The 27,744-nt window shown below is 38.9% G+C and overlaps 1 protein-coding gene across 7 annotated transcripts in view; it reads left to right on the top strand.

Annotated features, from left to right (window-relative positions):
- PCDH15 (protocadherin related 15) overlaps positions 1-27,744 on the top strand; it is a 773,967-nt gene that overhangs the window by 504,331 nt on the left and 241,892 nt on the right. For all 7 annotated transcript variants that reach the window (XM_068688403.1, XM_068688402.1, XM_068688405.1 and 4 more), the window contains 2 exons: positions 15,639-15,799; positions 19,536-19,691. In XM_068688403.1, coding sequence (XP_068544504.1) covers positions 15,639-15,799; positions 19,536-19,691 — 317 coding nt within the window. The remainder of the gene's footprint in view (positions 1-15,638; positions 15,800-19,535; positions 19,692-27,744) is intronic.

The raw sequence follows: 27,744 nt of genomic DNA, 5'->3' as shown, positions 1-27,744 counted from the left end.
AGCTGGTTAACCATTGTGAGTGGTATAATAGCAAGAAGTTTGGCTGCTGCTCAAGTCAGGTGGTACCAATTGTGCACATCATCATGAATATGTTTTATCGTTTCAGTGATTTTTACTTTGTTACGCGCTGAGGCTTTTTTTTTTTTCCTTTTAGAATTTGCTTCAACTGCTTGATAAAGCAAATGCCTAAAATTTTCATTTCCATAGGGCATACAATAGAACAGCAGAAACAGCTAATCTGAAGTCTAATACTTTATTCTAACCTGTTTTTTCTACTTTAAGAGGACTTTCAGATTACATGCAAAATCAAATGCTGTAAGCTCGCTAAAAGCCTCCTCCAAATGTTTGGTTTCAGTCCACTTGATAACTTTTTCCTTATGTGAAGACGTGTTCCAGGCAGCCTTTTAGTGAGTGTGATTTCCCTTAGGAAAAAGATTATGTCTGTCTGAAGGGGAAAAAAAAATAAAAAGTTATTTGCAAGGTAAGTGATGAAGAGGTTAAAAACCTCTTATTACACTCATAGGCTGGATACCTTCTGCTGGGGTTTCAGGGATGTCTGAAGCAGTTACCTGTCTGTGAGGAACAGTGTGGCTTTAGCAGGTTTGGCTTTTATTTCCTGATGACCCCACTTGCGCTGCATAAAATCATTTTCAGAATGGAACATTTGAGTGTGGTAAGGAGTTTGGATTTGACGTATTAAGGCAGGTAATATTCGAGGTTGTAGAGGTAATGAACAAAACAGTGTAGAAATGCAGAGAGGTGACATAATATCAAGTACTTGTGGCTTTGATATGTCTGCAAGCATCTTAAAGTTCGTACCAGTGACATAGATCAGCCAGATTGTGTTTTAATGGGAATAGAATGGTGTGGCAATACATTAGGCTGATGGTTTTTTTTCAGTCTGTCCATTATGATCCATCACTGCGTCTGCTTGCTATCTCAGCTGCCTGATTCTGCATGCTATTGCAAAACTGCTGGTGGATTTTTGTCAAGCACTCATGCTCGTTTTTTGGAATTCTAGTTAGTTGACATTAACTCAATTCATGGGAGTTTTTGCACAATTGCAGGTCACAAATGTTCATGTAGACTTGTGTCGATCCCATAGAAAGGGAATGGTAGGCAGCAGTGCACAGAAAGCTGAGATAATAAAGATGAATGCAAGAATTTTGTATGAATCTTGGTATAGGTACAAATGTAGGTCTGTGATGGTTTTCTTTGTTTTGTTTTTATTTATTTATTTATTTATTTTGTCTGACTGCATGGTGTTTGGTTATGCCTGTTCCCTGCATTTCTCATACACCCTCACTATTCCCCTTCCTTGAAGCCCAGGTTATTAATGTGTCTCACTTCCCAGGATTTGCAGCTGGGAGACTAGAGCCAAGGCCAGGCTAAGCAGTCAGGTTGGTGCAAGGTTTGGGAGAACATGACATTAAATGCTGTGCCTTCGTTATTGCATGGGGTGTGCCAAGAAAATCCGAGTTTTTGTGGTTTTGTGCAGGATGCTTCTCAGCAGGAGGTAGCAGGAGCAGATTGAGGGGATGTATAAGCATCAGGAAGTTGTGCTTTCTTCTTCTTATTTGAAGGAGAAAACAGATACATGTGGTTATTACAGCACGCAGTAGATACCTAGGAAATACTGAATAATAAATTATGCAAATAGCCATAAGCAATGTTTAGGTGGGCCTTTTATGATTTTAATAATTCAACTTTGGAGCATGGTGCTACAGGCTCCTGCTGCTCCTCTCTGAACAGTAAGTAAACAGGCCCCAGGATGGCTCCAAATTAAGCTGAAAACATTCAAGTCATTTAATGTACACCTTCAGTGGCCATTGCCAGATCACTGTGCTCCCAACCGAATGCTTGATCTGTTTCATTATTTATAAGTTCTTGAGTGTTTAAAGTGTAAATGAGACTTTTCTAAACAGAACCAATAAGCCCCAATGTTAATTCGCTTGAGTAATGGCTAAAGGAATTGAAAAGCAAACAAGATTTGCAAAATCAGTCTTTAATATATATTTGTGATCTGACATGCTGCGAAATGTCCCTGAGAACTCTAAAACAGATTACCTGCATATGGTTTGCCCATGGAAATGTGATGAATGGGTAGCTGCCCTGCACTCCGTCTCTGCGGGTTGCGTGCTGAAATGCTTTTTTGGGTAGAATAGTTTGCTTTTGGATTGCGCTGGCCAAAGACAGACCCCAGCGTATGCCTGCCTCCTGTTTATCAATCTTGTTTGTCTGTCCTGAGAGCTCAAGTCCCACCCCATTTGCTCAATCCCAGAGATGTGTTTTAGGTTAGTTTTGAAATATGACTTTCTACTTAGAGAGGCAAACCTAGCCAAAGCTTGGCTTTTCCTGAGTGACAAAAATCTGTGTTTACAAAGAAGCATTCTTTCTGGAATCAAACTGTAAAATAGATGTTTTTACATTTCCTTCAGAATGGCAATAGAAATACTGTATTATTTCAGAAAAATATAAATGAAATGGAAATGAAACAGCCAGACCCTCTAATTTCCACATACCTTGTGTATAAAGGAGATTATGCCCATGAAGGAAGCATTGATAGAGGAGGATGAACCCAAGGACCTTTGCTTCATGAGTACCTTCTAAGATCTTGAGGCACTTACTTCCTGAGAGAGCCAGGGAGCCCTAATTGTTCCAGCTTGGCTAATTCTTTCTAAGTTGAGTGTCTGGGACTTGTAGGTTCTCCCATTCAGTACAAGGAACCAAAAAGCCTGAGGTGGCCCTAGCTGTAGCCCTTCCTGCTCGTCTGCATGCCCCAAAGCTCAAGGAGATCCCCATGCTCTCCCAGGCAGATTATTATTATTATTTTATTTTTGGGTGTTGGGGGAAGGAGGGTGTGTATTAACAGGTACAGGAACCCACAGGTACTGACTTAACACTCTTCTGTGCTCCTGGTGTATGTAGGCACCAAGAGCCTTGTCTTGTGTTCCCAGGTACCAAGACAAATAAGACAGATCTCTGATGAAAGCCTGTTTGTATTGCAGCAGCATTTGTCAAAGTTGACTGAGAATATATCAGGGGACTTAAAAGTTGTGTTACCAGAAAATGATCGATCCTCTCTTGAGGAAGCACAAGGACTGCAAATACGAACGTTATCGCACATGTTCTGTAATTGCCAAAAAAAAAAAAAAAAAAAAAAAAAGCATTTGGCACAAAGTTAATGCAGGGATACTTGCAGTTTTCATCAGCATTTTTTGCAGGTTGTTTTTCATCACCAGAATTGTTTACCCCCAGTTTTCAGGTCAGTGCTGTGGCAGGGCTTCCCAGATGGGACAGCTCAGAACGGGGACTTGGTTCTGTGCGCGTGGTGACTTTGCTGTGTCTGGGCCTTATGGGCCTGTCTTAATTCTGAGGCACTTGACCATACAGCACAGACACAGTAAGTTTAAATCTGAAGTGTGTCGTGCCAGAAAATAGCAAGTGTGTCCTGGGCTTCCACTAATGGCTCTGTAGTCACATAGTTAAGCCTTGGTTCTGCTTTGTCTTGGCTTGGTACCCGCTTGGCAGGTGAAGAGTAAACACAATATTTACTAATGTTTATTAAAAAAGTCTCAATAAAATAAAATGGGTCTGAAATAGAAATGAGATTGCTATTGTGATAATATATTTAAATGTGAAGGCTTGGATACCCTTGGGAACATCACTGCTCTTTTAAATGCAAATCATTTTGTTTGCAGGTACCTAACATAATAATCTATGCACATAATCAGAGAATTTGTATTCCCAGGAGCTCAGTTCTAGCTTGGATATACATGAACCTTGCTAATATACATATTTTTCCCCAAAAGTAGCAAAATAAAACCAGGAGTTTTCAACACAGAAAGGTGTACTAAGCTTACTTGCTTACTGAGGTGGTAACTTTCTTTTTCAGTGCAAAAGCTAGTTTACTGCGTTTGGTACCGTGGCAAAAAAACTTCCAAAATTCATTACTTTGGGGTAATTTTAATATTACAACATGTGGCAGCACACTGCTGGAGTTCTGTGAAGTTTCACTTTCCTGTGGGCACCTTCAGCTCCAGGGTTTCTCTGTAATGGTTCTCCATCATCTCCGAATATTTAGAAAGGCAAAGAGTAACTTTTCAACTGTGACTTTCATAAACTAGACCAAATTCAGGAAGAGGTCCAGAGTGGGAATGGAAGTAAGACTTGCTGAGGTTTTTGCTGTGTCTCTCACAAATAACAAGATTGTAGAATAAAGAGCTCTGTGCTTTCCTGTGGCTCTGACTGTAGGGATTTTTTTCCTGGTGAAAGTTTGTCTGACATTCCTAAAGACACCCGGTGCTGCAAGTCTTTTCTTCCAAGAAACATTATGACCTGTCCTGAGGTTAGGTTGGAGGTGGGGGGTTCTTATATCTGGCCCTTCCTCCAGCCCCTGGATCCAAGGCTGCCCTCCTCAGAGCAGGGGCAGCAACAGCAAATGTACACCCCCTTGTGTGCCTTTGCTGTTTTCAGTCAGGCTGCTTAAAACAGGCTCTGTATTTGTTTCATGTCAGTCTGAGTAACCTCTGGCAGAGGGCAGAATGGTCGACTTGTGGGCAGCATCCCTGACAGGGGTGCTCTGGTACATGAGGGGATGGGGCTCGTGTATACAAAATGTCCTTCCTGTCACAGTTGTCCCCCATGCAGGGAAACTTTTCTTCACCAGCCAGAAAAATGAGAACTTTTTGAAGGGTTCACGCTATTTCAGATGGAAATGTACTTTATATTTTTGTGTATTGTTGTGGCAGTCTACAGTATGATAGCAGCATCTGACACCAGAAGGCCTCTCTGACTGAAGCAGCACTGGATTTTTTTCCCATCAGTGAGTTCATGCCATCTGCACTCTGTTGTCTGACTTGTTCCAACCTCGTTCATCTGGTGTTCTTTTAGGCTGTGACATGGTGTTTGCTCTTGTTCCTGCTGTACTGTATTGTTTTATCCATTTACGTCAACTTTAGACATGTTGAAAGTTTTTCCTCCTCATTTGACAATGGGGTAATCCCTTTGCTTTTTTATTTTTCACAAAATAGTGTTTTGAAGCACGGTAAAAACTTAGGGAAAGCTGATTCGATTCCCTTATCAAAGAATGAGGCAACCTGCTCAAGTTCCAAATAGCGTCATCCTTCAGAAGTTTGCCTCCAAGTGATCCTGTTCTGCCTATTTATACATATCCTCTTTGATGGTGCGCAGCATCACCTTTTACATTTACATCACCTCCAAGAGTTGCTATTGCCAGCATCTTCTGGGAAGTGAGACAAGTAATGGTGTTCGCTGGAGTAGCCCCAAGACTTTTCATCTTGCTGGTGACTGTAGTATGTGCGTTTTTACTACTTCTGTGCTGTCTGCCAACAAGATTTTTTTTTGTATTATTATCTTTAATTTTCCCAGGTACCATAGTCTGCGTATTTTTTTGTCTCAATTGTTTCATTGTCTGTGTGGATAAGTTAATAAGGTATCATTTACTGTTAATGGTGAATCTCTTTCGTGGGTCTGGGAATATTTTTTCCTGAGTTGGCTGCTTTTGTGTAGGTAATGGAGAATGGTGTGGTAGCCTTAGTAAATATGGCTTTGGTCCCATTTGCTAAACTAAAAATAAAATACAGAAGAGGAATCCCACAATTTAAAATTTTATTAGAGCAGACATTTCACCCTGGCAGAGTTGCCAGAGACTTATCAGCCATCTGAGCAGATACGAGGGGGTCTGGGGGCTCAGGAGGCTGCCAAAAGCCCCTGGCCTGGGGGGTCCAGGCTGTGCCACGACCCTGAGCTCCCCTCCAGCCGTTCCAAGAACTCGGGCTGCTCGGCTGACCTGGGGAGAGGGCAGCCTGCCAGTTGTTTGGTGTGTTTGGAGCATGAGGTACAGTTAGCTCTTGTGGAAATGGTGCTTTGGGCAACGCCTATTCAGTGCATGCAGCCGTAACCTTTTTAAAAGCTTTGGGAGAAGATTTGTGTGGTTTGGAAATGCCTCAAACATCTCTCTTAACCTAGTAAGCCTTTGGACAAGAGAGATCTGAACCCAGGATGAAGGAGATAAAATTCACCTCGATTTCTGAAATTTGGCAAGTACCATTAGCGAAGCCTCTTCAAAGAATTAAAGTGTCATGCAATAAGAATAAGGATTTTTGCACTGATAGATAAGCAGCAACAAAAAAAAAAAAAAAAAGAGCAGCATTGCTGAATTTCACAGTTCAGAGAAGTCACTAATGGGTTCCTGCAAAACTCTCAACTAAGACCTGAATATTCACAGTATCACCTAGGTTGGAAGAGACCTCCAAGATCACGTAGCCCAACCTCTGACCTGCCACTAACAAGTCCTCCACTAAACCAGATCACTGAGCTCTACATCTAAACGTCTTTTCGACACCCCCAGGGATGGTGACTCAGCCACTTCCCTGGGCAGCCCATTCCAATGCCTCACAACCCTTTGGTAAAGAAGTTCTTCCTAGTATCCAATCTAAACCTCCCCTGACACAATTTTAGCCCATTCCCCCCAAAAAGAAGCACTCACACAACCCCTGAGAATCAGCAAGAGCTGTTTATTGCCAGGACATCTTGCAGGCAAGCCTGCGGGATGTCCGTGGTGTTTGGTGGCTCCAAGCTAATGCTTGTGATGGAGCCTGAGCAACGAGCAGGGGGCTTCACCGCACTGCATGGCTGTCCTCGCACACAAGGCCTGATGCTCGCCTGGCTCTTCTGGTCTCCTTCCTGCCGCCCCAGCTGGCAGTCAGAGGGCCCAGATGCTCAGCGAGTGCTGGGCCAGCTGCAGGGGGCCTGTTTTACAGGACCTGCAGCAAAGTGGTGGCCACGGTGGCCTCAGCAAGCCTCTGCGATGGAGTGGCCCACGCGTGGCCAAAGGCGGCTGTGCTGGGAGCAGCTGGGAAGATGCCCTCCTGTGGACAAGGAGGAGGGTTGGGGGGCTGAGGGCCCCTTTTCTGGGGCTGGCTCCCTGGGGCCATTTGGCTTGCCAGAGAGAAAGGCTGCCCCTCGGCCACAGGGACTGCCCTGCACCTCCCAGTCTGTGCCCTGGGTTTATTTTTAACACTGCTTTTTAGGCAATTTCATTCCATTCTTTATGGAGAAGAACAGAAGCAAGGTGCATCTCCAGCCCTAATTCCCACGTGCGCTTTGTGCTCCGAGTGAAGAATTTCTTCCTCATGTCACATCTCATCTAAATCTCCCCTCCATTTATCCAATATTCAGCGTATTTATAAATTTTCCAGTAGTAGTCATCTGGCTTGGATGTCCAGAGTAATTAAAAAAAAAAAAAAGGGAGGAGGGTGGTGTATGCAGGGAACTTTATTATTGAGTAGAGTGAATGGCAGGTGAAATGTAATCTAGGTAAATGAAAAGTCATGCCCACAGGGCAAAAAGTTGATCACAGCTTCATATCTGAAATAACTTTTAAGTGGCTATTATCACTGCGTTAAGAACTGGGTTTTATTGAGGATTTAAATTAAAAAAAAAATAATAAAAGGACAACTAAGTGGTTTTAGCAGCAGCATGCAGCACCTGAGCTGGTTAAAAAAGGAGAAATGAAATGCTAGAAGCTGATGTGGCCAATGGAGGAGGAGGTTCTAGGAAGCAGCCAGTGCTTGCTCAGGTGTTTTGGGGCGCAAGCTGCGATTTACTCCAATTTACCTTGTGTTGCTACTATAGTATCTGGGAGCAAGAGTCTGGATTTTGCTCTGGGTGGTCTATGGGCAGGCTGGATGGAGCTCTGGGCAGGCTGATCTGGTGGAAGGTGTCCCTGCCTATGACAAGGGTTGGAACTGGCTGAGCTTTAAGGTCCCTTCCAGCCCAAGCTGTGCTGTGATTCTGTGACTGTGTGGTGGAGGAATCTTCTCTGCCAAGAATCAACTTCTACCGCCTGTCTTTAGGTAGAAGTAATGGGTTCTGTTGAGGTATGGAGAAATAAAATAATGGTATGTTGAAAGTCAACAAGCTTGAGTCAGACTTAGATACTGGCATGCGTTACCTATGTAATTTAAGTTTCTCAGTACAGGCTTTCTGTCGGGTGTCCTTGTAGAAGATAATAGAAAAATCAACGTTAGTGGCTTCAGCATGGGGCCTTGCGGTGACCTTCCCCCATAAAATATCAAAGGCGGAACAGGAGGACCCTTCTGTGTGAACCAGGCAATTACCCTGCTGCTGTAACTCCAAGCATTGAAAAAAAAAAAAAAGTTTTTAAAAAGATTTATGAACAACTTATTTTTTCTTTTTTCTTTTTTTTTTTTAAGCATTCAGAACTCATTGTTTTCACTTTTTTCTTTTTTTTTTTTTTTTTTTTCCCACTATGTGATGAAAGATAGGGCACTTATTTTTGTCTGAGATGTTTCTTTGTTACAATTTTTCAGGATGGGGTTTTGTGCAAATTGTATACAACTTAGACTTGATGAAGTAAAGTTGCAACTTGTTAATTTACCACAGCCCCAACCCCTGCCTTCTCCAGTCCTCAGCCCCATTTGTGTCAGGACAACCTACTCTCTATGCCTGAATTATTTTTTCCTGCATCCCTGGTCTGTGTGTTGGCTTGCTTTAATCTCTGCTTGTCTTGTTGATGCTGTGTTAATCTCTGCTTCACTCTTTACTTTATGCTGTTTTATCCCAGGCTTCTTTTTCTCTCTCCCCACACTCAATCTTTGCGTGTTTATCTCTTGCTTGTCCTCTTAGAAGGAGGGGGAAAAATAGGGACCATCATACTTTTCTTCTCCTGTTTTCTTTTGATCGTTGTTATCTTTCTGTGTAGAATGTAAACACTATGGGTCAGAAGTCTGTGACGTACGAGTCACTTGAAGTAAAGAGGTACATCTTCTGTGCCTTTATGGGGCTCTGAGCATATCACTAAAGAAGCAGAGGGAAGGCGAGGAGGAAGGAGTGTGGTTTGTAATGTTCCACGGGACAGGCATTTATACGCTCTGATCTAAGTGGGATCACCGTGCCGCTGCCTTTCCCACATCAGGAAACGTCTTCCACCATCTTGCTGCATCCTTTCAGCCTGAGGCAGAAGTAGTTCATGCTAGACCTCTGTCTTTGTGCTGGCTAGGAATAAGTAAAAAAAAAAGAAAAAAAAAAGGAAAATGTGTGACCTCAGGTTACCATGAACTCAGACCGGTACTGTACAAAGTCTGAAGGGCAGACCTTTTCCTTGGCGTACTCAGATTCTTACGGTGGCTCCAGATGGGAAGTCATAAGGTCTAGGTGGGATGACCAGGTGTTAAAGCCTAAAGTTTGAATTTGTCTTAACTCCTAGTTTTTTGACAAAGTAATGGGCCGGTTTTAGCTGTAATTGTTCAGAGACTGTGGCTGCATACAGAGATGGAAGAGGGGAGACAGGGCAGGAGCACAGGAAAATAATCTTGAAACAACCTTGGAAACTTCTCAAAGATCTCTACTGATGATGTGAGGAGAAAGAGTTGGAAATGTGTAACCCTAGCGCTGGCTTTGCAGAATCATCCTATTCTTTTGTTCATAAAACAGCGTGGTTCTAAGTAAGTTCAGGATAATGTTCAGAGCTTACTTTCTGCAGTAAGGTTTTCATTTATTTGAGACTTCTTATTTATTGCTATTTAATCCATCCTTTACTACAGACATAAACCTGCAAATGTAGAAAAATAAGTTTGTGATCCAGGTTTTGCTATGAAAACTCTATAGAATATCAAAGCAAGCAACTACCATTTCAACTGATCCATCTAATGCCTTTCTATAAGAAATTAATCTCCATTTTCAAATTGCTTTACAGTCAGTGGCAGGCAGAGGAAATCAGTACAGAGGTAGAGGTATTTTATAATGCACATTTGTTCTATCTGAAAGAAACCTGGCATATTACACACTGCGTAAAAGTTGCTGAGGAGTCACTAAGAGGAGAAGCAACTGGATGCGTGCAGGTGAAACTCATGTTTTGTAGGATGTTTTTAGTGGTCCTGGGCAGGCAGAGGTGGGACTTACAGGCAGAAACCTTCCTGAATTTCTGAGTTCTCTCTGCCTATTCTGGTCTCTACTCGGCCAACAGAAGATGCAAGAGGGTAGGCACCAAGGAGAGCGTCCTTCAACCTTTGGTAGAAGGTTATTCACCACTGGGAGTGTCTGACATCCGCTTTCCCAGCTCCATATTTGAACACCAGCCAAGATGCCTCTCATCTTCACCACCGCCAAGTATAAGCATGGTGGCTTGCTGCTCTCCAGAGGTGCTATCTGTAACAGCTGTCTCAGGAGTTTCTTATTTCTGTAGGGCTCCCAGTTCTCACTATTCTACCTTGGTTGGTTTTATTTATTTTTAATACACAAAGCCTAGAGAAAAATCATCATTGTTTTAGAGTGCAGAAGTGATGAGTTTTCTTTCATCTGTTGATAATTATTGGTACTTGCCCTTAACCGTAGCTCAAAGAGTTGAGTATGTGTGTGTTTATGCCTTTTAACTACCATCTTTTTTCCTTTTTATTTAGGAAACTTAATCTCCTTTCCCATAAGTAAATAAGCAATATGTAATATTCCTCATTTAATGTACTGTGCCTCTGTTGGTACAATGCGTAGGATAGCTGATTCTTCCTTAAAGTCACTTCTTCCAGATGGATAACATACATAATTCTCCCAGGCTAAATACCACAGGCTGAAAAATTCACAACTTTTGTTCCAAGCTGTAGGAAACACTGTGTTTGTTTAATGTAAATTCCCTGACATGTTGCTTGGACTTGTTATATAGACTTGATTAATATGCTGAAATGTAAAATATGTTCTGTGTGAACAGCAAAATACTATTTTTGACTGTTTAACCTTTTCATACATCAATCAGTTGAAGTAGTTGCTAATGTAATTCAGTGATGTCAGAGGTTAATCATGCTGTTGCAAGAGGCTTTATCTTTTTGTCAACTTCAGAAGTAAGAACAACAAGTTTTAGGCAGTTCTTGAAGGAAGGATAAATACATTTGGATGATAAAATCTTCAGACTGTACTTATGTCTCAGTGTGGGCTTCAGCCACGTAGCTTGTGTGCGCTCCTGTGGATTTTGTCATTCTGTGTTCCACACTTGAACGCAGCTGGAGGCCCACCAAGTACAAAGGATATGGAACATTACGCGCTGTTGTCTACAACATCCTCATGAGGGTAAGATGTGTCCAGTTTGAATTTTGTGTTTGTGCAGAATCATGGCTTGCTTAATTGGTTGCAGTTAAGTATGGCTCTTTGTCACTGAGACTGACCATCTGGGACGTGTAGATCCTTAGTCCCCTGTTCAGGCATGAAGTTTAGTCTTTGCCTGCTGCACCACTTTGGTAGCATTAAATGCAGCGTAGGGATGTGCTCCATGTGTCTTGTGCTCAGCATCTGTGGAAGGAGAAATCCTGCTCCTGGCTCTCTTCCATCTTTTTCGTCATCACTTCAAGTAAGAAGACAATGAAAATTTCATTGCCTGGAGAAGGTTATTCTGGGAGTTGTTGAAGGACAGCACAGTCGCTGGTCACAGCCAGCACAGGTTCACAAAGAGGGAAGGGATCGTCCTGCTCTGCTTGGCCTGCTGCGGCCTCACATTGAGCACCGCGTGCAGGTTGGGGTGCCGCAGTACCGGAGGGGCATAAAGCCATTAGAGAGCCCCCAGAGGAGGCTGTGAGGATGGTGAAGGGCCCAGAGGTCAAGGCGTGTAAGGAGCAGCTGAGGGCCCTCGGTTTGTTCAGCCCAGAGCAGAGGAGGTGAGGGGAGGCCTCATGGCGGCCTGCAGCTCCCTCATGGAGCTTGTGGGTCCCTGCCAACTAAGGTTAGTCTGTGATTGTGTGATGCTTTTCTAGAGCTTCCAACTGAATTTTTAAATCAGAAATAATACGTGTGGAAGTAAACAACCCCCTCTTTTCGTTTTGTAGTTTTTGAATTTAGGAAACTGATGTGAATGCCTTGTGACTACTGAAAGCTGAGCACTGCAGGTTTTGTTCAGCTAGATTCTGTTCTCTGATTCATGTGCTGGCATAAGGGTTGCTCCCAGGCCAATCGTAATTCACTGGCTTTTTAAAGAAAGGGCTCTGCTGAAATGTTCAGCTAAAATAATCCCAAGATGTATCTAAATCAATCAGTAAGTTCTCACTGAGTACTAAGGGTCTGCTCTCTTTAGCAGAGCGTAAACAGCTAATTCTGTATTTCATGACTTTTGTGCCTGAGTCCCTTGTAATGTGCTTCCCATGGAAAGATCACCTTCTCCTGAGATTAATGTGAAAAAAGAAACACTTCCCTGTTATTTCAGTCTAATGAAGATTTTCAGCTTCTGGATTCATCTCAAAGGGATAGTGTGGTGTACAACTATTGTTACAATATTTACAAATAAAGCAGCAGTGCTTTATAAATTTTATTTCTGTTGGCTTCTTTTGTAGCTACATGTTGAATAATTCCCAGCAAGCTCAGATAGCATTTATGAGTAAATGTCGTTGTTTTCAGAAGAGTATTATCACACCTGAAAATAATATTGCTCTTTTTAGTCAATTATGTTCACTTCTGTTGTTTTTTTTTTGTTGTTGTTGTTTTTTTTGTTTTTTGTTTTTGTTTTTTTTTTACTTTTCTCTCTCTCTCTCTCTCTTTTTTTTTTTTTAACCTAACTTGCTTGACTTTCATTCCTTGAGACTGGTTCCATATTAATTCCCTTTAAATTGTGATCGTGCTGTGAGATGCAGGATCCTTACTCATGTGTCCTCTGTGGATTTTGAACAGCTCCCCACCCCCCCACTAGGGTAAAATTAAAATTCCAGTGTAGTTCCAGAAGAAGGTATGTTACTTCTGTAACAAGGTAAAAGACTTCATTGCAGTGAGAACATCACTTGGGCTTTTCACAAAAAGGTTATGAAAGCTATTGTATTAGTGCATTGCCAATATCAAGGGATGTGTTTGTTTTTGCATGTACGGTGAATTTATGGGCAAAATGTCTATACGGTTGCATCAGACTCTGCATGTATTCAGATTTATTACTTCCCTGGCATTTTAGGTCAAGGACAGAGGCAGGATGTAAGCACCAAAACAATAGATATTAAAAAACAGAAAAACACACACACACAAAAAAAACACAACACAATTTCAGATTCTCTTTAGTTTACAAAAGTAGTACTTTAAGGATGATTTTAAAAATGGCGTGTTTGTGTACTGCTGTTTCTTGATTAGAGAGTATGAGTGCTTTGCGAATTTCTTAAACCCATTGTGTTTTTAAGAACAAAGGAGTTGCTGAAAACAAAGCAGGTAGTGCTTTGTTAAATCAAGCAGGTAGCTATTATGGAGTGCAACAGAGGAGAGTCAAATTGGATGGAGAATTCAAAGCTGTAAGGTCAGTTAAGTAGCAGTGTTTTACTAGAGACTGTACAAAATTCATCATTGCATCAAGATTTTAAGTTGATTAAATATTAAAAAAAAAAAGAAGTATGTAATTGTAGGTGTTTTTTTTTTTTTCCAGCTACATTAAAAATTAAGTTACTATTTGATCTCTTCAGCCCTTTCTTAAGGTTGACTTTGGCAGAAGCCAATTTTCTGGAAACTAGGCAAAGGAGGGTGAAGCCTCCACGGACCAAGAACAACGAGACAAACGAATGATGTGTGTGACTGTTTTACAGTGCTTTCCCCCTTGCATAGATGTTGCAGTCCAAAATTATTGTACTTCTTTTTTTTGCCTGTAAGGAAAACATAGTGTCATACTTAAAGTGCAGAAAGGGCTTTTGCAATTAAGTCCTTGCGTCTTGCCCCTTCCAAACACACTCACTGCCATGAGGAATTTATACATGCCTTTGAAGAACATATTTTTTTCTCTGATTACTTGCGTGCACTTCTCGGAAAGGTGATTGCTACCTTCTCACAGGGGCACAGCCCTGCAGACTTATTTAATTAGCAGTCAGAGCTCTGCCACAATTACTGGTCTAACCCCTTTTGTGCCAGATATGTTGGGTATGTGTATAGTCCACATGGCTGTAAAGTTTGAGAGCAATTTCCCCTCACTACTGTCCTTTCATTCAGGACCTACTAATGATGGATTATTACCTTTTTATTATCTGGAGTTTTGTGGAAAACAGGGACTAGCTTTCATTATAAGACAATCTTTTCTTTATTTGTACACTTAAGTTTTTAGAGACGGAGAAACACTTCTTGTATTTCACAATTGCTGAAGCATCCGAAGTGTATCAGCTTGAAGTTGTGAGAGCTTCATGTCCTGGTACCTTTTGCCATTAGGTGTCTTCACAGCCTTTGTCATGGGAAAGCAGACAGAAACTGTTGCTGCTTTTTCCTTCCTCTATTTCCTAATCATGTCATCTGGTTCTTGCAATTGCCCCAGCAATTGCAAAAAATACCCTTCCAATAAAACTGGCGGCAGCCTCTGGAAAGCTGTATGAGCTTCAAGCTGCTGGGCTGGGGTAACACTGTATAGAACCTCTCACAAGAGGTCGTGCCAATAGCCCCAAAACTCTGTTTCTCACGTGGCTAAAAGGGTGTTGTTCTTCCAACTTAAAAAACTTACTTGCTCTAAAGTTACAGATGCTTGGCAGTGTTTGTTACTGTCATCTCTAAAACAGTAGTTTCAAAATAAACAGTTGAAAAACCCTTACTGTGGTGTTTCCCTCAATACAATTGTAAAACTATAAAGAGACCAATAATTAGTTTTCCCATTTTATCCATAACAAAGCATCATTCCGACTCAGAGCCCCTCTCCATGCAGATTCATGTATTTATAGTCACTGTAGTTGTAAACTGAGGGTGTAAAGAAACTTTACTCTGTTTTTTGAAACAAATTATTTGGGTCTGCAAAACATGAGGTTATCTGATCAGTATTTGTCACCAATTTAAATGTTCTACAGCTAGTGACATTCACAGATTTTTTTCTTACCTGTCAACGAATTTAATCCAATATTATTTCTTGTAATGCTTTGTGTGAAGAAACCTTGGTAGTGTTAATTCTTCAGCAAAAAAATTAAGTCTTAGGGAAGTGTTCATAGGTACTGTGCCTGCATCTCTGAGACTCTGGAGTACGACGTTCATGGTAGTTAGTAATGCTTGACATTTGGAAAGGAAGCAGGAGTGTAGGCAAGGTTTAACTGACATGATGGGACAAGAGAAGAAAAGCAGATTATACGCGCTGAGTACATGTTTGGTCCTAATTGGTTTCCCTTTTGTCTTGTTCGACATCGTTTTCTTTTTGCTACAATCTAGTTTGCTGTTGAAGAACAATGTCTTTTTTTTTTTCTTGTAGAGCTTCATGTAACTGTTTTTTGTTGCTGTTGTGTTTTTTTTTCTTCTCCCCCCCTCACCTTGTTGTGTTGTACTTGCTACAGAAAATGTACTTCCATTTTGGTTGTTACTTGATTGCATTCTTTTGAGGTAAGATTGGGGGATGATTACTCAATAGAGGAAAAAAATGGTAATGTTAAATAGTTATCTTTGATGGGTCTCATCCTCAACACAAGTTATTTCACTTTGTTTTTCTTCTAGTGTTCTCTGAAATAGCTTCAGTGTCAGAGGCAGTTTTTCATTCAAGATAATCAGACTTCTTAAACATCACTCAGAACATAAAATACCAGAAACACGTGTTAGAAAATTGTATTTTGAGTATTGCCATTATTAGTAAAATATATAAAAATGTCAGTGAATGCATAAAAGTCTCCCTTGTGTGCCCTTTGTTTTTTTTGCAGGCACTATCCTGGTTGACAATATGCTGATCAAAGGGACAGCAGGCGGCCCAGACCCCACCATTGAACTCTCCTTAAAGGACAATGTGGATTACTGGGTGATCCTCGATCCCATCAGCCAGAGGTTGTACCTAAACAGCACTGGCCGAGTTCTGGACAGGGACGTAAGTTTGGAGTTTGTTTCCTTTTCTCCCCATAGACTTTATTTTCTGAGTCAGTGTATAATTGAAGAGTGATCATAAACACAAGAATTGCTAGAACATAATAGCAGCATCTATCTTTTGTCCCCAGATGAATGTGAACAGAGTTAATTTGATTCTTTGTAAGGACTTACTGGAAGCACACTTGGCGATGTGCATAACAATATTATGTGGGCAAAGACAATAATAAAAAGCAAACTTGGTGATGTGCATAACAATTATATGTGGGCAAACACAGTAACAAAGACAGAACAAATAGTTGTGTGAATTAGCAGAAATACTTCTTGCACCAAAATTGTTTATTGAATCAAAAGCATTTTTATGTTTTGCTGCTGTTGTCTGGGAGAAGTCCTGCTCACCTCATGGCCCATGACTCAAAGCCTGCTCTAACTGCGTACATTAGATTATGAAATGTAAGAGAAAGCAAAGGAGTTGTCCATGTTACAATTCACATTTCAATTTCAATTTACTTGCAAAGCTTGACATATTCAAATGAAAATGTGCTAGTGTTTTTTTTTTTGTTTTGTTTTGTTTTTTAATGTAAGGTAACACAGAATTTGTGTGGTATGCTTTTTCCTAGTAGCATTAAATGTTTTTAGGCAAGTTTTATTTTTTGAGGAAAGATTATAAAAAAGGAATGTTCTCATCTATGCTAATTTCATTCAAGAGGAATGCTTTTTAAAAGTACAGTCATTGCCTCGATGTTACAACATTGCTGCAGTTCAGCAGAGTCTGCAAGAAAAACTGGCTTACAAGTGACTGTAAGCAACATGGAAAGTGTGATTTAAAGATCAGGAGTTCTCCTTGGCATCAATGAAAGTTTGATTTATATTGGCTTGATCGAGTAATTTGTTTTCTCCATGTATTTTGAGATATGTTCATTAGTATCAAAAACAACATGCAAATTTATCATCATTTCCATTTTATTTTTTTTAAAGCTAATTGAATTCAGCCGTTCTTAATTAGCTTAATTCACAAACTATTTTAAAAAGTAAAATGAAGGTAATCAACACAAAACACGGCAGAACAGACCTGTGGACAAAGGAGATTCCTGTGCATTAGCCAAGACGTGGCATTGCCTCCAGTGCCCAACAGCTGGCTGCCTTTGAGATGGGCAGGAGTTGGACTGCTGTGTTAGTGACAGTTTGTCTAAGCTCATAAATGCTTTATATCCTTATGAATATATAGGCATTTCTTGCAAAGAACAGCACTGTAGACTCAAGTCACAAGGAAATGAATGAATAGTATAAATTTGCTTAATTTACATCTGTTTTTACATTAGTTTTTATGGGATTATTTCTTCATTTTTACTATGAGCTAGGAAACATTTGGAAAAAAACAACTAGTATTTACAGAAGGTGGATTCAATACATTTTTATCCCTAGTGCTGCATAAGATTACTTATTTGTGTTTGCTTAAATTTATAAGGGTATGAAAAGAAAGAATGAGATTTAGGGTAGTAATACAGATTTTGGGTGTGAGCCCTGCTGTATCTCTCTTCTGTGGTCTCAGTGAATCTCAATTTAAGTTGCAAGCCAAAAAAAAAAAAATGAAAGCAACCTGTGAAAACCCAACCTGCTGATCAAGTGAACGTGTGGAACTTATGCCATGAACTTGATTAATACGTCTCTCATCTAACAGGTGTTTCCAACCTTCAGAACTAGAACTATACAAACCCCTAAATCAGAAAATCATTGGGGAGTGCGTGCAGTTCTTTGTTTCTTTATTTGTTTAACAAAGAAAAGCTGCATTTCTCATCTTTCAAGTGAAAACTATGTGAAACCTTGTAATACCAATAGATTTTTTTTATTAATTCCAACCTTAAAATGAAGTTTTTGATTACAGAGCAGAAATTGGAGTCTGATTCACAAATGGTGCATATGTGATTACATGCAATATGGTTGGATGCTCTTGCCATTTTTCTCTTGTGTGACCGCCTGTCAACCCTCTGCTGATTCAGATAACCCAATCTCATTCTTTCTTTTATTACTTTTCTTGAAAGAAAATCCAATTAGAATCCATTGACTGATTTTACTGAGAATGACAGTATATTTTTCCAAATAAAATTGGATAAAAAGAAAATTCCCGACCTCCCTTCCAAAACTTCAAGTACGTAGGAAGGATGAATAGAGATCAATCAGAACCGGAGGGGAAAGAAACTGCTAAAATGTGTTAGGATAACTTGTCCCCAGTATGATAAACAAACGGTGTCATTATGTATTTACATTTATTGTCAGTAAATGTCAAAATTGACAAGCGTTTATTTACAGATCTGATTTCATATCTAAGCGCTGACCAAGCAGAAATAAAAATAGTCTTATGCTGACATACCTCAAGAAAAGGGAAAAAACATTTTTAACATTTTCGTATGAAAAAGACCAAATGATGCTTGCAAATCCACAACATCACAGATTTATGTATCTGCAGCTACAAACAGCTATCATTTTCTTAGGTATCACCAACAACTGCAGATGATCTCGGTTGCATTTTTAACTTATTAAAGATGGTCTAAAAATTCTATGATTCTTGCAAAGAATGCCAGCTTGCAAAATAGAGATAATAACTTTCAAGTTTTAATTTGAGTTAGCAATTATATTTGGTATATTCCTACCTGTGTTAGAAGTAGAAGCACCTCACAGTTGGCTGCAGATTTTTACAGCAATGAGAACCCATTATTAGATAAAGGCTCACGCTGTACCTAATTGCTGAGAAAGTTGAGTGCAAAGAGTTTAAGGAAGAATCAAAATTTCAGGTAAGATCTCAACAACAACATAAAACCACCTTCTTTTCCCACGTCTGCTGACTCTTTAAAAAATGATCAGTGCCACAGTCTGAAGGGTAAAGAAAGCCATATGGTTCTAAAATCCATTATAGCAAAACTGGAAAAAAATCAATCACTCAGAGAAATTGTAGCATTTAGAATGAGTGAAAGCATAATTATGCAGATACTTAATTATGGTATAATTTTAAGTCTCACAATCTCAATACAAAAAGCTGTTTGTTCTCTACAGTACAGTGAATTCATGGGCATTTGTAAATTATGCTTTTGAGTAGTTTAGTCTTATGAAGACTGAGGTCAATAAATACAGAGGATTCTTCTTTTGTCCCTTCCCATGTGTGCCTGCTCTCTGCTGACTGTTAGATAGTAAATCAAAATGGAGTTATTTTTATTTGAATATTATGGTGTTCAGTGTAGTAAAACCAAGACTCTGGATTGTCTACACGTAGCAGTGACCAAGTTGTTTTTAAATTATTTGATAAATGCAGATAGTAGAATCTTTAATTTATTTCTGACTCAACCTTTCCATTCAAATAATAGCCAATCAAAGGTTAAAATGTGTGACATTCTCTAGGTGTCTTTCAGTAATCGGACGATAATCAAAATGCGAGGGCTAACCTTGTGGAGGATTTTTGGATGCTGCACTTGTTGATGCGTTAGCACAGTCAGACAGCAAAGCTCAGCCTGTGCAGTGCAGCTTTCAGAAGCGTGGGTCTACCTGGAACACTGCTGGCACGAGTTACACCCAGGATGCTCTCAGAGAAGCTGTTTAAATACGGGAACAGTACAGCATCAAATGTAACACAGGCTGATGGGCCACAAGTGAACCTGAGCAATATTAATATTGGCGTAGCATTTAACTCTCCTGTTACTTCAGTTCACATTTTGACTATGTGTTATAAAATATATTTTCACTTACAGCCGCCACTGTCCATTCAGTCCATTGTGGTGCAAGTCCAGTGCGTTAATAAAAAGGTTGGCACCATTATCAACCATGAGGTGCGGATTGTGGTGAGAGACAGGAATGATAACTCACCTCGGTTCCAGCAGCAGCAATACTACGTGGCAGTAAATGAGGTCAGATTTTTTTCTTTCTTTTTTTTTTTTTAATGTTTTGTGGGTTCATTGCTAGATGCCAGCTTCAGTTCCTTCTCTTCTTATTTAAAGTAATAAATTCAATGGCTTTTAAATCCTTTCCATTTGTACTACTTTGGAGAAACACATCATGACCAATATACTTAAGTTTTTAGCATGAAGGCTTTTTTTCCGATTTCCTGACAATCAGGAAGATAAACATACTTTTCACTAGGATGCTTATAATGGAAGAAACCAGAATCTGAAGCTATGGCCTATTGAGAAATAGCACTAATTTACATTAAATTGCAAAATGTTTTACTGCATTATACAGCTTTATCAACAAATCTGAAAGTAAAAGAAATATATTAATGAAAGACAAATGTAGAGCAAATAATTCAGAAGTTTTTATTAGGAATATTGAAGCTTGGTAAAGTGCAATTTGTCACTGTTTAAAATGGTGCCTGTGAATTGAAGTCTTTATCTTCTAATGGAATAGAAATCTTTGTATTGGACTAGTCTAGATTATTTGAAAGATAAAAGGTTTTGTTTTCCTTGAGGTGGTACAATTTACATTACAGTTTTTATTCTCATTAGAGATTGAATAATCTGCTAGTAACCAGTACGAAGGACGTGTGTTTGCAGTAAATCAGTATTTGGGGGCTTTTATAATAAGAAGTGGAAGTGGGGAGTGTATGTGCAAAAGTGGAAATGTCCAGAGTGAAACTAAGAGGAGAATGGAAAGACAGACCTGTCTTCTCTGAGTAAAGATGGGAGGAATTACCACAAATCTGGCAAATACCAGAGCACTAATTTATTTACTTCTGAAAGAGCACAAGTTGGTTTGATGTTGTTGGGTTTTAGTAGTGTTCTTGTTTCAATTTTTTTTCCTAGTTTTGTGTTTGAGAGATGCTTCCCAATGTGTCAGCAGCGTGTTCGGTTAGGATGAGTTTCTGCTTTAAGTGACCAAGCATGCAGGCAAGTGATGCAGGAGTGGGAAAGCTGGCTGATGAGTTCAGGACTAGTTAAGACCAAAATATAAAGATAAGAAATGAAGGAAAACCCCACATTATTTTTGAGTAGAGACCTAAAAATGAGATAAGGTTATACAGGTGTATATCTATTATTTATGTATACATATACCTTTTGGTCTCGGTATATACAGTACCTGTATATATACCTGTTGGTCTCTTTGCTGGTGATGATGTGGGGAATATTAAGTGAATGTCTGGCTGAGTTTGTACTAGAGCCCTGCTGCCCTCCAGCACTGTAACACAGAACCTCTGTGAGTAATGGACCAGCTCCTTCTTAGGGTTGCCAAGAAAAGATTTTCAGCTCTTGACACCAATTGCTACAACTGGTAACTTTAATAAATAAATTTGTGGACATTTTCGGGCTTGTGCATTAAGTCCCTTTTCTCCACATCTAACTTCAGAATATATATATATATTTTTTTTTTTTTCAGGAATATTATTTTTGAAGGTTGTTACATGGTGAAAATGAAATATGCCATTCTACCATACTATTTTAGGGGACATAAGTTTTGTGGTTTTTGGGGAGAAAAACTGCTAAGATTTCTTTTGCCTACGTGTTGGGCTTATCAAACACGTTTGGTTTTATCTAAAGAATTGAGCTTGTGAAAAGAATATTTTGTTTAAATATAACTAATCTTGATTAGCTTAAGTCAAAACTAACAGCAATTAAGCATGTGTATTTTCTAACTGTGAAGCTTTGCACGTATGGAGATAACAAAAAGTGAAAGAGCATTGAATCTCTCTCGTTTCAGGCAGCTCCAACAGTTTGTGACCCTGGTATTGAAACATTTTTGAGGTATTATTGCTTCTAGCCAAGTACTAAGGGAATACAGAGAGGAAAACATAATGCCTTTTAATGAGCGTGTAGCTGTCCTTCGTCGTTTGATCTTCATTTATATATAAATTAAGCACCTTTTAAATTGTCAGGATCTCCCTCCAGACAAGTTTCAGCCATCCCTCCATCTGTATTTCTTACCACCACAATTGGAGGGAGGGTCACAAAAAAATGCATGAGTACTTGTCAAGTCCTCCTTAGGCTTATAAATTGTTTTCAAGTTGGCTGTGATGCAGGTAATCAGTTCCAAGATGCGCACAAATGTGTATCTGTATTCAGATATACTATCTGCATGCAGGTAGTATATCAGCGCCGTTACACCAAGGAGGTAAGGACTTCCCATAATCAGAAAGAAGTCTAAAAGGCAGAGAGAAAAATGCACCATTTAGAATAATTGATATTAAGAAATTTAGCAACGCTCCAAATATCTGTGACTATTTATTTAAATTACTATTGGGTAAAATGCAGTCTTGCTCTTTCAACCAGCTGCAGTCCTGTTTTAATTAGCTTCTTTGTTTCATTTCATTGCTGTTACACTTATAGCTCCTGACATGGCACCCCTGTGCCCTTCAGTAGTACCCAGTGGGTTAATGCTCTCATTAATTAACAACAACAAAAAAATTAGAAAGCATCTCCAACTTTCTCAAAGGTTTTAGTGAATGATTACAGTTTTAATGATAGTTTATTTTGCTAGTAATTGGCACTGCTCCTAGTGAATTTTAACTACAGGGAAGCACTGAAAGGGATGTTTAGTGGCTTTTGTTTTTGGATTGTTGATATTTTTCTGGGTTTAGTTTACTTGTAAACTAAAAACTACAGAAATTTCTCTTAAATGCATAATGTAAACCAAATCAAAGGACAATTAGATTTACAGCTACCATACATGTGAGCATCAAAAGCGCCATTTTTTTTTTTTAACAAGGACCTGGACTGTATCCAATTGAGGACTTGTTCAGGTGGTTTCTCCTGCCAGCTGCTCTGGCACTGTCTGTCCACATGGGCTGCAGAGCACATGCACTGTGGCTTTATAATGATATTACCATCACTAGTGCTTGTATGAAAACATCAGGTAGACATTCCACGTGTGCTGTTTAATCCATTTGTGCGTACACAGTTAGCTTTGGATTTATGACTGCTGTGCTAGCCAGCTTGTCAGTATGTGCTTTGTAGGCGTATTGTCTCCAAGAAGCATCAGGCTCGCTGCCTACACCTCCTTCTGTAAGGAAAGCCGGGCCAAAATTTCAGCTTTGGAGTTACTCCATAATGTTTTCAGGGAGTAAAGTGTAGGGCAAAGATTTTTCAAAATACTTAAGTATGTTTATACTTACTGGTATCTGTAATGCAAGACATAACTCTAACTAGATTCTACTTATTGTTTGGTTTTTTTGTGTTTTTTTTTTTTTTTAGCATCAGAAATGTCAAAAGGTAAATGATATTTTGGAGAAACAGTGTTTCTTATGTCAAATGTTCTTTATTTGAAGTGCCCACAAGATAATAAAATTAATGTATATAAGAAATTGAGGGCTATTTTAATGCCAACATAAATCCCAGTTTCATACGTCTTTTCATAAAGACACGGATTAAAATTAAGCTCATACTTTTCCAGAAAGCTTAAATGGAGTTGGGTTTGGTAGTGTCTGTCTTGGTTTATACCAATTATCTCTATTTTTTATACTTGATTGGTTAGAAAAAGAGGAGCAAGTTAGACAAAAAGCTCCCCTGGCCCAGTGCATTTTCTCTGTCAGTGACCCTTGCAGATGTTCAAGGAAGACTGTAAGGACTGGGAAATGTGCAGAGTTAGAGCTCTGTCAAGCTCCAGCCCCTCGTAGCTGTAAAACCTGGTAGACCAAAGGCAGCGTAAGGAATGGCTGTTGGCCAGTTTTTCCTTTCTCAGTTTCTTTTGAACACAAACATCTTAAAATTCTTACTGCAAGAAGCATCAACTAATTCGTGTCAAAATTTTGCATCCTGTCAGAGGCACCTGCCAGTATTAGGAGTTGCATAGGTGTTAATTCAGAAATGGCATGGTAGCATTTAGTTGGTTTTCAAAGCCATCATTCAGTTGAGGGGTAGAGAATTTTGTCATTAATACCTATTTTCTGTTACCTCAGTATTTAAGTGGTAATACTCTCTTCAGTCTTCTTTCTACTTCCAAATTCATCCCAAAGTGGGTGAACATGAAAAGAGTAAAACTGCATGCCTACAGAAAACTTCAAAACCCTTCAGAATATGTGCACTTATTAATTCCATAACTATGTGGTCAGTCTTATTTATAAATAAATAAATAAATGAATCCCTTCCTTCCCTTATTGAGGTGTTTATTTATATTTTTTTGTCACATCATAGCTATATATATATGCCTTAACGTCTGGCACTGCGATGAGAAATGCCGTGTTTTCTCTTTTATTCAGAAATCTTCATTAGGATCCTGAAAATCGTGAGAAATCTCTATCCATAGTGCCTGTATAACTTGGGCCTGTTTTGCCTGTTGTCAAATGATTCTTAGGAAATTGTTTTCTTCTGTCGTTCATCCACATTCTTGTATACAAGACCCTTGGGCAAGGTGATCCAGAATTAAAATGTGTAGAGAAATTGTTTCCTTCCATGTGTGGTTTTAAAACTCATCTTTTGCATCTAAGTGTGAAAATGAACATTACATGTTTATTGAGAAAATATCTTTTTCAGGATGATCTTAATTATTCTACTCAAAGTATGTAGCTGCTGTACAATTGCTCTTGTGTTCTTGTTAAGGTTTATGGAGCCTGTAATGTTTGCTTGACTTGATGGGTTAGCTTTAAGTAGCAGTGCTGGTGTTCCCAGTTAAATTACAATTAAAATTGGTTTTAAAGTTCAGATTCCTTAAAGAATAAAATACAGTATCTCCTTCTCTAAAAAAACTATGTGCTTTTTGAACAAAATATTATCTAAACATTTATAAATGAACTAGCTACTTTGAAGTAGTTGACAAAGAGAAAAAAATACCTTGCATTTTAAAGGCAAGCAAAGGAATAACCTTACATGCATTTGTGTGCATATATATATTTAGATGCACTTACATTTGAGTACGTATATATGTATATTTATATTTATATATATCCACATATGAAATTATCTGTTCTCTATGATCCTAATAGTCATTGTAGAGATCTAATGTAGACACAGAAGATCCATCTGCTTACAAATAAGTGGCATTTTGTGCATCAACTATAGTAAAACCAACCAACCAACCAAAAAAGATGGTAATTAAACTATTGACTATTTATAATTGTCTGGATTATGAGACAGAATTGGGAAATAAGCCAGATATGCCCTTAACAGTGCTGATATTAGAAATATTCTGCAGGTTTATTTCCTTTGCTCTTATATATATTTACATGAAAATGTCACATCACTATTTAGGAGAAAAAAAAAACCTGACAAGATGACTGTAGCCTGGGGTTACATTCAACCATGTTTATTAGTGACCCAGAGATATCTGCTATTACAGTATATCTAAACCAAGTTTTGGAAGTCTGGAAAGCTTATGGTTAGAAATTGAAAAGAATTTTACAACTCTACTATCACAGCATCGACAAATATGGCCACAAGGGTTTTAAGAACAAGTAGCCTTGTATGGGGACTGAACACTAAAATCTTGTACAACAAAGACACAGTTGTGGTTGGCTCTATTCTGTGTTAAACACAACTTATCCTTGCAAATTGTATATCATCTAAATACAGCTCTAATTCTTCATTGCCTGAGTTTTAGAAGACTTTTTTTTTATTACTAATTTTTCATGTGGGCCTTACTCAAGTGTTTCAAATCTTTTGGTAATCTCAGTGGTGTTTACTAACAGTTTTTGTCTGGAAATATTAGTGGAGCTATTTCAGTAATATTTGAATTCAGTGTTACAGAATTACTGAGCGTTACTGAGTGCATACATACCCTTATAGCTGATAAGAATTTGTCCCTTGTAAACCATTCTTATAGGGTTAATATTATTTTTCCTTAAGTTGGCAGAGAGAGGAAGTCTTTGCAAAATAAGAATGTTTCTTGAACTTCAGCTGTCTTACAACTTTGACTTTGTGCTGTTGAGCGTTATAGCTTATGCTGAATTTTCATTGCTTCTGGTGTAATTATTCATATCTTTTTCCTTATGGTATTGAAATAATTAATCTCTGCAGGTAGACATCATCAAAACAATATTAGCTCAGAATGATTAACTGTAATTATTCCTCTGCTTTGCTGTTTAGGGGCCACTGTGAAAAATTATTCATTTTTAACTTTGTAAATAGGCAATAATAGGAAAATTTATTTTCAGAATGTTTTATGGAAGTATTGAACGTTCCTGTCTGCATCTAGATTTCTAAGAGACATAAATCACGTTGAAGGAAATTTCTAAGCATTAAAGTTGTTGACTGTGGAAGAGTAAGATTTATTATATGCATTTCCTCCCTATTTGTATAATTACATTCTTTTGAAATCTTACTCGTTTTCTGTCATCACCACTTGGTTCTTTTTCACCACAATGAATTCCCACAGAAATGATGCTTAGACTGTCGCTAATGCTGATACCTGTTTTTCTTTATGGTTCCCAGTAGTCCATCTTGCATAAAATAAGAAACTCACAGTGGTCGACTGTTGGTTTCCTGTGTATCTTCAGTCCCTTTCTGTAGGGGATACTGAAGTTTAATACTGAGAAAAAATTTCTCACCGAGGTATTCTGTGAGGTAGGGATGTCTATATGGAAGTGGGACAAGTGGGGCTCTAGGGATGCTTTTTGGAGCCAATTTTGGACCCTACTCCAGTCCAAAAAGGAGAAGTAAACTAAAGGAGCCAGGAACCCCCCTTTAGACATATTTCTTCCTCCTCAGTCTCTCAGAGTTGGTGTTGGATTTTTCCAACCAATCTGTTAGTCAGGCATTGGAACAGGTTGCCCAGGGAAGTGGTGGAGTCACCATTCCTGCGGGTGTTTAAGGAAAGGTTGGACATGGTGCTTAGGGACACGGTTTAGTGAGTGAAATTAATAGTAGCGGGATGGATGGACCAGATGAACTCGGAGGTCTTTTGCAACATTAATGATTCTATGATTCTATGTTTTTAACCTGTGAAGAAATTCCCTTTGTCAAAGGAAGCTTGGGATTCAAGCACAACCTTTGACTAGTGACTGAAAGTTACATCTGTCTGTATTTTATATAAATATAATCTCAAATTTGCCATTTCAGTTCTCAATTCCTTCCATGTTGAAGATGTCATCTTGGTTGCATCCTCTTGCATGCCTTCTCTGGCAGAGTCAGTGGTAGGATTCACTCCTTGGTTAGATCAGCAGCTGAATCATTTAATTTGGATGTGGGTCGGATTCACGTATGCAGAACTACAGATCTGTTAAAGCTGAGAAATTTGCAGTGTACCATTTAATTTCCTGTGATTTCACTATTGTAATTCATTACTGTTGTTTTTGAAAGATGCAGTCTTTACTGAAGAAAGTAGCTAATTGAATTCAATTATTCATCGAAGCTAATGCAAACTTTGTTTACACTAATAGAGGTGTCCTTGGAAAGATTTTCGTTTTGGAAGGAAGTTTTTGCTAAAATAATGGAGAAACAGGGTTTTTATGCCCAGGTTCTTCCTACAGCTAGGTTTCAGCTTTTATATGTGTGTTTTAAACACCTCCATAATATTAATTAGAAAAATACGCCTTTCCTCCCCATGTTATCTGTCTTCATTCACAGAGATGCTCTTTGTAAATGGCGGTTCACATAAATAATCTTTTTCTTTAAACAAGAACAGTGGGATAACTCTTGTTGATAGAGAACGGTCATTTATAAAGTCACAGTTTATAAGCTGAACTGAGTTCTCAGTTGTGCCCTCTGTGGCAAAATGTAAATGTAGAACAAGTTTATAGTTCACTCCCAATTCAGGACAAGATCAGTAGTTCATATGCTAAGCTGGACTCTAGTAGAAGAAAACTGGTGGTAGGAGGGAATTTTATATGAAGGATATGTAAGATCTTCCTGTATATGAGCTGTGTATTGATTGTTTTACAGTGAAGCATGAAATAATTACTGTTTCATTGTCATTTGATGTCCAAAATGCATTTATTTGTTAAATATTCATCTTGCTTGAGAATTGCAGGGAAGATTTCTTGATAGCTTTCCTGGTGAGGTATATATGCACTACAGAGTACGTTGTTATGAAGCCGTCTGT

Source organism: Anas acuta, chromosome 7 (assembly GCF_963932015.1).
Source record: "Anas acuta chromosome 7, bAnaAcu1.1, whole genome shotgun sequence".
Lineage (NCBI taxonomy): Eukaryota > Metazoa > Chordata > Aves > Anseriformes > Anatidae > Anas > Anas acuta.
Note: the sequence above shows the minus strand (reverse complement) of the source record. Positions and strands in the feature narration are given on the sequence as shown.